Below are 13,490 nucleotides of genomic sequence, written 5' to 3'. Positions count from 1 at the left end.
GTCTTTCGGGAATATATTCACAACAGACCTTTGGAGATCACTGACGATGTAAAGGTTCCATGCATGAAAAACGAAATAAGAAGAAAGTCACCGAGATGCCATCCCTGCAGCCCAGCCCTTCCCCCTGCCGAGGTGTGGGTCGGGGAGCTCCTGTTGTGCCCGCAGAGCTGCGTCCCAGGGCACTGCTGCTGGGGGGCTCAGGGCACGCAGGCTGCCCACTCACACACAGCGCTTGGCTCGTGTGCTCCTCTGCTCCACCCCACATCTTTCAGAACCCGAAGGAGAGTGATTTCTATCACTGTGGTGCCTTTCATTTTCAGATCATAGCAGGTGAAGAGTTTTCAGATCACAGAGTCACAGAATGGCTTGGCCTGGAAGGGACCTCAAGGATCATCAAGTTCCAACGCCCCTGGCACAAGCAGGGCTGCTATCGCTAGGTGCCTCGTGCTGTAAAGGTTATGGAGGACTGGCTGCGTTATGGAGGAAATGCTGAACACGAAGAGATGGGCCTGCGTGTCAAGTATGGCACAGGGACAGGGCCTCAATGCAAGGGATGGTCGGCAGCCACGGGATCCCCGCGTCTGGAGGAACAGCAGGGGCGGACCTCCGGGAACAAGGGCCTCCTTGCAGCGTCGGAGCCGAGCTCGCTCAGGACACTCCGATACGTCTTCCCCCACCTCGGGGGTCGCTCCCCCGAGCGATCGAAGGCGCCGCGGGGCGCTGCGGGGGCCGCGACTTCCGACCCTCCCGAGAGGCACCCGGAGGCGGCGCGGAGCCGCGGGCCGGGCAGGGGGCGGGAGCGGCGGCGCCTGCGCGCCCCCCGCCCGCCGAGGGGCCGCGCCGGGCGCTGGGGCGGGGTCTGCGGGCGCCGACGGGGCGGGCGGCGGAGGGCGCCACGTCGGCAGCGGAGGACGGAGCGGGAGTAAAGTCTCCGCCGGGCCGGGTCGCGCCGCGCTCGCCGCGACGCGCGGTGAGTGGGCGTCGAGCGGGGGGCCGCCGTTATCCCGGGGCGGGAGGGCGACCGCCCGTCCGGCGCTCCGCCGCCCTCCCGCTGCCGCTCGGGGACGGGGAGCGAGCGGAGGGCCTCGGCCGCGGCCGCGCGGGGCCGCCGGTCCGCGGAGGGCGCAGCCTTTGTGCTTCCTGCCGGGGCCCCGCGCCGTGAGGACGGGAAGGAGGGGGGAAGGAGGGCGGCCGCGGCGCTGCGCCGCGGCCTCGGTGCCACGTCAGTGCCGCCGCCCAGCGCCGGCCCGCGGGGCTCGGGGTACCGGCGGGACGCGGCGGGGCGGCCGCCTCCTGCGTGGCGCCTGGGGCCGCCGTTCCGCCCGAGCCCCGCGGCAGCGGGAGGAGCGCTTCGCTCTGCTCTCCCGAAACTTCTCCGTGTCGGGGACGCGCTGCTCGGCCTCCCGTGCCGTCCGTTTCCTTATGCTGCTCCGCGTTGGGATGTTTCCCGCGTAACTTTCTCTCTGTTTCCACCCTCTCCTGAAGCTGAGCTGCACGGAGAGGAGCCTGGAAGCGCTTGGTTTTGTCTGTATGAGCGATGTGGGGACCCAGCCTGGTCGGGCACCGAGCGGAGACGTGGTTCTCTGCGGGAGATGAAGGCAGAACGGAGGCGGCCTGCTCCGCGCCGCTGTGGGCAGCGTGCCTCTGTGTAACCTGCGGGGCGTTACGATGGCTGAGCTCTGGGCCGTTCTCGGCTCCCTCCGGGCTCTGGGCTGAGCTGGGACGGTCGGTTTGCTCACAGTTCTGCCCAAGGAGTGGTTCCAGCGCCGGAGCAGCGCAGTGCTGCCAAGCGAAATTGGCCTCATCTTCGGGTCGTTGTGCTGCTGCCCACAGACGTCTGAGCAGTGGCACTGAGAGAAACCAGCTGCTGGCAGCTACTGGGCTGGGTTTGCTGAGCTCAAACAGTGGGGCTGTTTGTCTGCGAAGTCTGGGAGACACCGTGAGCGTTGCACGAAGTCAGGGAGGTGGCACGCGTGTCCACGTGCTGCTTAGCTGAAGGCTGATGGCCATCAGTGCCGACTGCTGTCCAGGAGCTCCATCCATACTCACAAAGGAGAGGTTGTGTCCTCGGTGTTTCAGAGAGCTGAATCTCATAACAGCTGGGCTCCTGGAGGCTGTGCTGAGAGCTTCTCCCCACTGTGGCAGGAACACAGTGGTAGCCCTGCTCCATACGATGTCATTAATGCAGCACTTCTCTTCTAGGTGGATGCAGAAAATCTCCGGGGAAACAGCTGACCTGACACCTCTTTCGCAAAGGAATATATTTTGGTGAGGAAATTCTTGTGTTTAATGGCTCGGATGTGGATGTATGCATGGCTGTACTGGGACCTCCAGCACTTCCTGGAGCCTTCACTCAGGGTCCTGTAACAGCATTAGGTCTCAACCGTAAAACCTCTTCTGAGCCACTTCTTTCCTTACGACTGTATAAATCATTGAAGCTTCTGGATATTTGTATTCTGACAGTTTGAAAGTATGTGCTTTCTTCTTCAAAACCAACTGAGAAAGTGGGTTCTTTTTTTTTTTTGGAGAGGAGAGGAGGGGCTTTATGAGCATAGAGAGGGGAAAAAAGCATCCAGTCACTTGTGTTCTTGTTCAGAATTTCCCATAAGGTCCACATTTGTTTTTGCTTCTTTACGTAAGAATGCATGAAGCTTATGTGCTCATCTGCACAGATGAGAGAAGAGATTGGGAAGTAACACTCATGCCCCAGATGTTTTGTTCACAGCTGTCCATCTGTACCAGTGCTCAAGATCAAGATCCCATATCCTGTCTGTTTCCATGGGGTCACTTAATGTGTGTGTTAAGGGAAGCAGGGATCTTCCACCAGTGACTCAAGATACTGAATTCAGCATCGTAGGATGAACATGCCAAGGAGAGATGTTTGCTTCCTTTCTCCCCCAGCCTCCCTTTTTTCATCTTTTTTTTCTTTCCAGCATTAGCATAATTTGAGTAAGATGCTATAAAATGTGTCAGAAAAGCTCCCAAGTTATGCTCAGTCTTTGTCTAGTTGCATGTACTTGCAATGCTGATAATAATTGTGCTGTTGCATTCTGTGTGTTTGCAGATTCAGAGTGCGGGGGATTTGAACTTGGATGTTTCCAAGATGCTTTAATCAATATTGTGTCTGAACGATCTAATTCTCCAGGCAAAACTTATCCTTGCACCTCCAGATGCCTTACAAACCAGGTGTTGGTCAGTTCCATCATGGGTTTTGCTTTCTCTTCCTTTGCAGGGACGTACCTTTAGTTGGGAGAGTGAAGAGGAGCCTCCCTTAGGAAACAGCAGTCGGGTGACTGTGGGCTCCCTTCCAAGGTGGGACATAAGCACTTGGATCTCATCACACCAAGGAGACACTGAATTGTAGGTGAGTGCTTTCACTGTGATGGTATTATGTTAAAGATAGAAGAGCAGAACCTGTTTGCCAACTCCAGTTTTTAAAGAAAAATGGTATTCTTCCCCCTTCTTCTTGGATTGGATGAAGTCATTGCCACTGAGAATTGTTCCAGACCTTTGACCTCTAGTTAATGAAGTCCTCACCTTAAGTCTCTGGAGGGGAGCCAGATTCGAGGTGTGCTTCTGTGCTTGGAGTTTCCTGTTCACCAGATGAGCTATGTTCTGTTCAGCATGCAGGGTTTGTAAGAGTTTTTCAGATTCTAAAGTCTCCTGTCACATTAAATAGGAAAGAAAGCAGCGTGAGTCAAGCTGTCATCAAGATATCTAAAACATTTCAGTCCTTTGCTGGAGGTAGATCTTGATTCTTTGCTTCTTTGAAGAGCTGCAAAAAAAAAACCCCAAAAGACTTGAATTGTACATTGAGAGGTCTCTTCTGTGGCAAGAATTGTTTTGTTTTCTGATGTTGTGATCCACTTTTCCCTTTTACACTGTAGCAGTGCTCAACTTTCTGATCCCAGGCCCCTCAAGGCTCCCTTCCCTTTAGAATGAATTCAGTCCTACCAAGAGTGACTTGGTTTTTGTTAGCTGCTTTTTACAGACCTAGAAAAGACTTTCTGGGGTCTGGTAACAGCAGGTTACCAGTGCTTGACCCATGTGAAGTAGGACACTGCAGTCCATGGAGCTGTAGGAGAATGAGGCACTTCTGTGGCTTAGAAGGTGTCCTAATTGCGTTAGATTGTTGAAGGTGAGTGATGTATTGTGTAAAATTCTGCTCTACCTTTTTAAAAAGTAGCTTGTATTCAAGATTTCCATAACCTTGATCATCTGGGGAAGATAGAGAGGGGAGGGAATGCATCACTGCTTTTATGGAGTGCTGCAGGGTTTTGTTTTTGTCCCTAAACAAGAAACTCTACTGTGAAGCTCCCCTATCAATACATTGCTTCACTTGTTTCTTGGCTTGCAGCTGTATGTCAATCTGACAGTGGTCTAACTTGGATTACAGACAGCTGTGAAGCAGTCTTTTCCGAAACAGTTACCTGTTTGCCTACCTTACTCCAGTTCTTTCCACGGAACAGGGCTTGTCTTTACTGAATACTTGTATGATGGCTCGCACAGTAGGTTCTTGACCCTTCTCTGGGGCTGTACGTGCTGTCGGTGCTGTTGAATCCGATAACTTCTTAACAGTGGGAAATACTAAAACAGCGAGGATCTTGTGATGGTTCCTAGCATTCTACCATCTTCAAAACCAGTTTCCAACTGCCCTCTAAGCTTGCTTATGATCTCTGATGTTATTCTGTCTGTGATTAGAGGGTTAAATTATTTTTCTGAGGCTTTTATGAAGAGATGTTGGCAGAGTTCTTGGAAATTAAAGCAGTGAATTTCATCTGGGATGTGTTTAGGAGCTGCAAGCAGGCTAGATATTGGGGATTCAAATACATTATAGGGGTAGTTTTTTATAAATACAGATTATTCTCTGTACTAATTCATTTGGGTTTCCCTTGAGTCATTTTGAAAATTATTTTCACCATTTTTCCTTTGTTTGAAGTAAGGCTAGCTAGGTCTTTTTAATAAAGGAGACAAACACAAAGAAATGGCTTGGTGCTGAATCCGGTCCTTTCTCAGAACTCATTTCCCCTTCTGTTTCTTCCTAGGATCTGTCAGGCTCTTTTCAAACTCACTGAGTTGTGATTAAATAAAAGAACAGGAGTTACATAACTGCTTTTTTCCAAATTGCCTCTTAGCTTTCATGTATTTAGTCTCCCATACTGATGTGCTGTTAATCACTTTCCTGTTTCTCTTCTTCCACATCAAAAGACAGAAGGGCACCTGCTTGCCATTGCCATCACACAAATCATGCTGGTGATAGATGCTGTTGCTCACCTTCCTGTTCAGCTTCTTGTATCGAGGTTCCCCTGTTTCCTGAGCTGTGAGCTGATCCCCTCAGGGGTGATTGTGAAGACTTGTTAATGTTCAGTTTAGGCTTTCTGCTCATCCAAAGATCTATCACTTAGCATGCGGGTGCTGGCTCTAACTGCACTGTTTTGACTTCACAGTTGTGCTGTGAGGGTTGGAGTTGCTCTTTTTCAGGCTGACTCTTCCCACCCTTGAGTTGTGCATCTGCCTCCTCATCCCTTCTTCAGATCCACCCTCCTGAGCTGCAGAAATGGGCATGGCAGGAGGGGCTGCATTTCTTATGGTGCTGTCAGCAAACCCAGGAGGAAATTGAGTGATCTCAGGGGCTTCTGCATATGTGCAGGGAGAAGGAAAATACGGGAGTCCCTGGCAAAGCAGAAAGGTAGAAGAATGTTGAGCTGCACTAGGAAGCAGCTTATGGCAGGTTTTGTGTGGTTTTGTTGTTTTGTTTTAGTGTCACCTGTTTCTGAGATGTTTTCATTGGAACGCTTGTATATAGTTAAACTGTTCCAGTTATGCTGCTGTCACCACATGGAGTGTTTTCATTATGTTTCTTTCACCTTTTTTTTGTGTGTGTTTGTTTTTTCTCTTGGCCTTTATTCAAATCCTCCCGCAAGCACTCGTTTCTTTAAACTGCTGCTTCCTAGGTCCTAATGGGTCTTACAGGCAGACTGCTATTGTTTTTCCAGCATCCACCACTATGATTGCTAATCTCTTTTATAGCACATCTCTTTTATAGTACATAATCAGAAGCTGTTGTATGGTGGTGGCTGCTTGAGGTGTGCTTGGTGTAGGGTCGCTGCTCATGTCAAAGTGGCTGACCTGCTGGAAGGCTCCTCCTCAACTACTCAGTCTGGTTGAAGAGTTCAGCAGCACAGTCTCATAATAAAAAGTTGCTGCAATAATTGGGCAGCAAATGTCAGCTTATCTAGTAACGGGGAATAAATTCCTTGTCTGTGGAACTGTTGCTGTATGACTTTTAGATTCACAAATTGTATTCTTGCTTTGGCAGAAGAGATCTGCAGTGTATGTGAACTTATTTTTTTTAGGCAACAATGAATCAAACAGACAAAAGTCATCAGGAAGTCTCATCCTACCTCCATGATGAACCACCAGAAGGTATGTATTAGTTTTCATAATACCAGGTAAGTTTACAGAAATTTGCCAAAAGATCAAATCTATTTTAAAAATGGATCTACAAGTTGAACTCTGTTACCTTTTGAATAACAGTAAACAACTCAGTTCTGGGATGGGATAGGCCTGGATTCTTGTTCATTCTGTATTGTCCTGATACTAACCATTGAGTTTACTGTGATAAATTACTCTGCTGGTAAGTTAGAGAAGGTAGGTAGATACTGAAGGATGTAGTTTGCAGATCAGTTCCCAGAGGTCTGAATCAATCCATATATGAGGTGAAAAGAGCCCACTACCCTTTTGGATGCTTGCTGAGTTTGTAGTATTTGTGACTTTTAGACAAGATGGGTCTGTCTCTACTTCTGGAGAAGTACTCCATGGACTCTGTCCATGATAAAAATTAGTTGTGGTTCTCACTGGTTGGCTTAATCTCATGGTTTCATGAAGATGACAAAAAGAATACAGGGACATCTTGGTCCCACAAACCAAATGAATTTTAAATGTCTTGTTATATCTGCAGAGGAAATAAAAATTCTGAATGAGCAGTATTCCCTTCTAGGCTGTGGACTGTGAGGATTTGGTTTGTGTAGCGTGGCTGGGGGCATGCTGGATCAAAAACCACTCTCAACACATAGGTCTTCTGTATTTCGTCTTCTCTCACCTTAATACCAAACATAGTAAACATGTAGAGGTCAGCAAGTCCTGATTCCTCTGTTTCATTATTCTTTGGTTTATAATGACACTTTAAAGCTCTAGTTGTTCGCAGGTTATTTTTTTTCTCAGCTTTTACATATTGTGTAACTGAACAATTTACTTCACTTGAACAGCAGTATTATCCACAGCTGAAGTAGATGCGGATCAAGTAGAATAACTTGCTGTATTCTTAACGCAGGAAGTACAAGGACAAGAAGATGAGAAGAAAGGGATAAATAGATTTTGGTAGCACAGTGGGGTTTTTAAGGATATTGTTAAGAGAAAATACTTGTTAAGCTCTTGTAGGGTTGTCAGGATCCTTGAAGTGTTTTTGAGAACAGATGTCTGGTTGGAACCTATGCCCTAGTATGTCATATATTCAAGTCAAACTTCATAAGCTTATTTTCCTGTTTTTTTTCTTCCCCCTTGAAGAGTGAATTGTTTCACACATGCCAAACCACATGTATAGAATTTGAATGGTGGCCTGACTGATTAAATTATAATTGATTTTTTTTGTTGAAGATGACAGTGTAGAAGTGTTGGGGTTTTTTTTGTCTTCCTAGCATATTGAATAGCTTCATAGGATCATTTTGGTTGGAAGTGATCCTTCAAAGCCATCTAGTCCAACTCCCCTGCAATGAACAGGGACACCTGCATCTAGGTCAGGGTGCTCAGAACCCCTCCAAACTCACCTTGGCTGTCCAGTTTGTCCAGATTCAGAGTGTTAACAGCAGAGCGCGGTCATTGCTTTCATGTGCAAGGTTTTATTTAAAACTTGTGAATAACTAGGACTTTTGCACAGTAGCTTAATACAAAAATAAGCATTTGAGTATGTACTTTGAGCAGATGGAGGGGGTTGGTGTAGCTAGGGGGAATGGAATGATACCCGACTAGTTTTAACAGCAACACCATCCTTGAGGACTTATTTTTTCCCTTTTGCTTTTCTTTCATGTACAGTCTTCAAGGTTTATGAGCTTGGTTAAAACCCTTGGAATACCCTTGAACATCCCTTTTTTAAAAATGTCATACAATGTCTCCATATGTGATATGCTTACAGCATCACAAAAAGATGGATGTGGATGGAATGCTATGCAGTTCAGTGTTGGCCAAAAGACCAGCTCTGTGAACTAGCTGCCAACATGAATTTTTAAAGGAAAGGTTCAATTCTGAAACCAACTTGTTGGGTATTATTTTTTAATTTTATTTTTTAAGGACAGAAGTAGTTCCAGTTTGCTCAAATGATGCTTGTCCAGCATGCTGCCTGGAGAATTTAAGGAAATGCAAACAAGAGAAAGCTTTCTGCTCATACTTTCTGTGGGTAGTACTGTTCTTGTATTTTATCTTCTGGTTTGCAGGTGGCACCAAGTTTGCAGGCTGCATTCATTCTGACCTTTGTTCACTGTCTGACTTTGAGCAGGAAGTTGGTTTGAGGTACTGTGGCAGTCAGCCCCTGTGCTGGGAATTCATGGCATTTTCTCCTTGAATCTAGGAACGTGCTGTCTTTACTTTTCTTGTGCTGCTTAGGATCAAGGAGATCAGGAATGCATATCCTAGAGTAGTAGTCAACCAGCAATTAAAAAAAACTTTAAAGGCTTTTTGTATGTAAATATAAATTCTGATCTCTGCATGCTTTTGTTGACAGTGTGTTTGTGCTGGAGATGTCCATAGTGAAGGCTACAGGAGTTACTTGGTTTTAAGTAAAAAGCTGTCAATTAATGTTTCTAGTGTCCACAAGCCATTCTGTTATCTGTATCAGTTTCTTGACAGAGACCAATATAAGATGGAATGGAAGCATTTGTAATATTTTTTTTCTATCTTCCTTGAGTTGTGCTATTCCTCTTGATACCTTTTTTTGCTGAACTTGTCAGTTCTTGGATTTAGACAGCATCTGTTTGAATTACTCTGGGCACACCCTTTAACTCTGAACTTTTTTTTTAATTAATTCTGACTCCTGGTTCAGTTCTTAACGTTACCATAAACTCTGGATGTACGTAGGAAGTCATTCACTGTAGTTTTCCTCATGAGTGCTGGGAGAAATAGTCTTCTCAGGTGTCAGCAACTAAGAGAGCCTGAATAGTTTTTGGAGAACAGAGACCTGTTTTGCTGGTCCTCCTGTGGCATATCTCAGGAGATATTGACAGGTCTTTGGATTTAGATCTAATTTTTTTGTCCAGCCTCTCTGTACGTTCATTGTCTTCTTCTGAGAGTGTTCTTTCTGTCTCAGACTCCCTTGTGTCTTTAAGATTACTTCTTCCCTACATCTGCCCATTGTGATTCCGCTTGCTCTTTTTTTGATTCCTCCTCTTGTTTTTTCATATTCTACCTACAGCTATTTATAAATCATGCATGTGCACACAGAACCCAACAAACAGTGGGACTTTTATCCTTATTTCTTGTGAAATGTCTGTCTCTTGCCGTGGTTCTATCTGAAACTTTTTTGTAGTGCTATTTGTGGTTGGTGAGGAATTGACAAGGCATGAGCTGAGACACACCTATGCAGTGCTGCTGCAAAGACCAGAAATTCCTCAAGGTTCACACCAAAAATGTATTGTAGGCCAACATGTGCCAGTTTTTAGGTACAGTGAGTTATGTTTTCTTCTGTGCTGAAATGAAGTGTTAACATAGTATCGGAGCAAACCAAACTGCTCCAAAAGTCCTGGTCTTTGAAGATGAAATTATCTTATGCAGTAGTGGCGTGTGGATTTGAATCTTAGTTCACCTCAGAGGTAAGATATGTGCATCTCCTCGGGATTTAAAAGCCTACAGTTAGAAGTATGAAGTACTTAGTGAATTTCGAAGAGGCTAAGTAGTAACCTGGGAGGCTTTCTATTACTTCAGTATTTTCCGTTAGTTTGAAGCTGTGTAATTGTACCATAAACAGAAACTGTGAATTGACTTACCCAGCACACAGCAAGGAACCATTATTCAAAACACAGCTTAAACATAACATAAAGGAAAACCAGACTTCCATGATCAACAACGTGCAGGAAAAAAAAAAGTGATTTTTGTTTCTCTGTCACAGTGGGATTTCTGTTGATTGGAGCCTGTCACTGCCTGCACAGCTGTTAATGCCTTTGGGGACCACTTTTCTTGAGCTAAACTAGGAGTTATTTAGTTGTCACCCTGCCCTGTGGAACTGGAGGGGAGCAAGGTTCCCTTGCCGTTAATGAGATCCAGAAGTGGACTCCCTTGGCTGCGAGACTTGGCAGCATCAAAGAGGCTGGTGGTTGTACAGGCAAGGACTGATTTCCACACTTAAAACTATGTGGAAACTGTGTGCCTGATATTTCTAGACCCTATGTTGACTTGCATTTTAGAAAACAGCATTGAGGTGTATGTATCTCACTGCACTGCACTTTCCTATTTGGAACAATGGTGTTGTATGAGCATCCAAGAAAAATAAACTGTAAAGTAAGTATGTACTGCATGCAATGGTTGTTCGACTGTAAAAGGAAATACTTATTCATAACTCTTTTGAAAATGCTTTAATTGTGGCACCGTGATTGACTTGATTGCTGTTTCCTCCCTCAGGTTCAATCAAAGACCACCCACAGCAGCAGCCCGGTATGCTCTCTCGTGTGACTGGTGGTATCTTCAGTGTGACAAAGGGAGCTGTGGGTGCCACGATCGGGGGTGTTGCTTGGATTGGAGGGAAGAGCTTGGAAATCACCAAAACAGCAGTCACATCAGTGCCTTCAATGGGAGTGGGGCTGGTCAAAGGAAGTGTTTCTGCTGTGGCTGGAGGTGTTACAGCAGTAGGATCTGCTGTTGCAAGCAAAGTGCCTTTAACAGGAAAGAAAAAAGACAAGTCTGACTAAAGCCAAAACTGAGAGAAGTATTTGACTTTCTAGAATATTACCTTGGTGGCATTAAAATCTGCTAAGATTTGGACCATGAGAAGCCATGTGTCTTAGACACTATCTTCTGAAGAGAAAGCTGATTTCATCCGGAAAGGACAGAAGAAGCTTGGCTAGCACAGCATATGAAGATTTGTTACGGCCTAGTTTCAAGCTTTGTATCTGGTGAAATGTTACACTTGATAACTATAGGAGCGAGTATGTGTGTCTGAAGGGGTAATGCATATTTGAATATTCACTTACTGTAAGTCTTCTGCAGTTTTGGACTGAAATGTGAACGTAGAAACTTAAGTTGATAATCTGCCGTATCATCAGTTTGATGAGGTGCCACTTACTGTCCTCAGTGGCTTCTGCATCCTCCTGCTAAGGATCCTTGAGCTGTGTAATGGCACCATGGGATGTGCCTCAGTAGTTACAGGTAGGAAACAGTACTTGCAGACAGCCTGACAGTTTTCAATGATTCCACTCTGCCATTGCAAACTGGAAGCAAACAGATTGGAAATGAGAGGGAGATGGGAGGTGAGAAAGTTTGACAGTGTGGTACAAGGGATAATAAAATCTAAATGCCTTATTAGAAAAGAATCTCTCTTTATTAGGTGAAGCTTTGTAAAGAGCTGTTCTATTGTTTCTGTGCAGTTCATTGAACAAGCTTCAGAGACTCTGTGACTCCAGATACCTGAAACTTGCTCAGTTTTTACTGAATACAAGATTGCTAAATCTCAGGTGTATTTAATGATAGGCATCTGTCTCCTGCAAGTGGAAACTGCTTTGATCAGCTTCTGAGAGACACCAGAAAATAATGATGGCTTAATGGAAGTGAGCAGGTGGTTGTAGTCATCTAACACAGCTATGTAACTTGAAAAAACTGCTTTGTATAGCTGGAAACCACTGAAGAACCAGCAAAGCTCTTGTCTTGACTCCATGATGTGCCAGGTTAGCTTCTTGCTCTGTTCAAACAAATGCAATAATTTTTTCACTACATCTTTATCTCATACTTAGCATTTTGAGTAAAATGCAGTACTTTTATTTAAACCAAAAATGGCATGTGAGCCCATTTAAAAAAAAAAAAAAAATCAGAGTAAGCTGTTTACTGACAAATGCCAAACTCTGACACTCCTCATATGGGAACATCTGTAGGTCCTCTGCAGTGTATGAGGCAAAATGCACTCCAAGGACGCAGCTTGAGGTTGCCTTAAAGTAGAAGCTGCTGGTGATCTTTTTTTGTGTGTGTGCTGACTTTGCAAATAAGAAGGCTGTGAACATTGTATAAGCAGTATTTTCTAAAAAGTTGTGTTCCTTCCAAAAACTTCTAAGCTTATAAGCTTACTTTTCAGGTAGCTGTGGTTGTTCAAGGATATATAGAGACTTTTTAGGAATTAAAGAAAAAAAAAAAAACAAAAGTATATCACGTGTCTAAAACTTGCTCCTGTATTCACGGATGTTGAAATTAAACTGTGCACATGATGGTACAGTGGTAACCCTGTCTTTCTGAGCCAGTGGTGCTTCAGCTGCAGTCTGGAACAGCTTGACTTGGCGATCAGTAATGATTATGTATTACTAGGTTTACTGACTGGGGCAGTGGGGACAGCAAAACACAGCAGGTGGAACTCTCTGCTCCTTTTCTTAGTTGCACCAGTTGCTTATCTCTAAACTGTTGGAAGTGTGTGTCATGAGGTAAGGTCAAGCAATAAATGCAGTCCTTAACTATTTTTATAGTCAGAAGGTGATGGAATGCCGCGTAGTTTAAAGATCCCAGATAGCTGCAGGGATGAGCACCTTGGACACCAGCAGCAAATTATTGAGCCTGGGGCAGTTTCCAGCGTACCCCAGGGCACTACCAGTGAGCACTGCACGCCAGCTGTTTAGAAGCATAGCAAGATTTGTAACACTCAATCCAATCCTTCACTGTTTTCTGAATACTCGAACATTGAACTTGTCTTACTCCTTTTTTTATGGCATTCTTTAATTTTTATGCTATGAAACTTGCTGCAGAACAAGCGTGTTAGGAGAGATGCAATGTTAGAACTGTAAAAGGTTGCCAGTGCTTTGGTATGTTTTGTTCTTAGCATGTCCTGTAGTTATTACTTCTGAATCTTGTAACTGAAATGCTTTACTGTGGCATATGGTTTTAGTTTTTGAGAAGAACTTTTTCTTGTATTCTGCATATTTTCCATTCACTTAAGAAGGTCCCTTCTTAAGAACTTGTTCTGACTCTGTCCTGACACTTGTGAAACATTAAATCGTTGCTGTTTCAGACTTACCAAAGTTTCCTTAGTTACTTTGTGGAGAAAGGCAGATCAGTAAATGCTTATGTCTGAATCTTCTTACTGTATCGGTGGCCCAGGCAATCTGCACCTAAATAGCACCAAGCTGCTGTTAACAAAACCCACGCTTCACTGTGCTGTTGGCTGTGCACAGACACAATGCAAAATCATCTTCACTGTTTGCTTTTTGTTTCGTTTTTCTCCTGGGAACTGAGGATTGGTGATACCCGCTTTT

General features: G+C 45.1%; 1 protein-coding gene across 1 annotated transcript; it reads left to right on the top strand.

The window, feature by feature from the left end:
• Positions 1–837: 837 nt before the first annotated feature.
• Positions 838–13,256, top strand: TMEM263 (transmembrane protein 263). The gene is made up of 5 exons (XM_031600057.2): positions 838–970; positions 2,203–2,268; positions 3,233–3,364; positions 6,357–6,426; positions 10,666–13,256. The coding sequence occupies exons 4-5, from the start codon at positions 6,363–6,365 to the stop codon at positions 10,950–10,952; spliced, it is 351 nt and encodes a 116-aa protein (XP_031455917.1). The 5' UTR covers positions 838–970; positions 2,203–2,268; positions 3,233–3,364; positions 6,357–6,362; the 3' UTR covers positions 10,953–13,256.
• Positions 13,257–13,490: the final 234 nt, after the last annotated feature.

The sequence above is a fragment of the Phasianus colchicus genome, chromosome 1 (genome assembly GCF_987193195.1).
Source record: "Phasianus colchicus chromosome 1, bPhaCol1.hap1.1, whole genome shotgun sequence".
NCBI classification, from domain to species: Eukaryota; Metazoa; Chordata; class Aves; order Galliformes; family Phasianidae; genus Phasianus; species Phasianus colchicus.
This window is presented reverse-complemented; position numbering and strand designations above follow the sequence as displayed.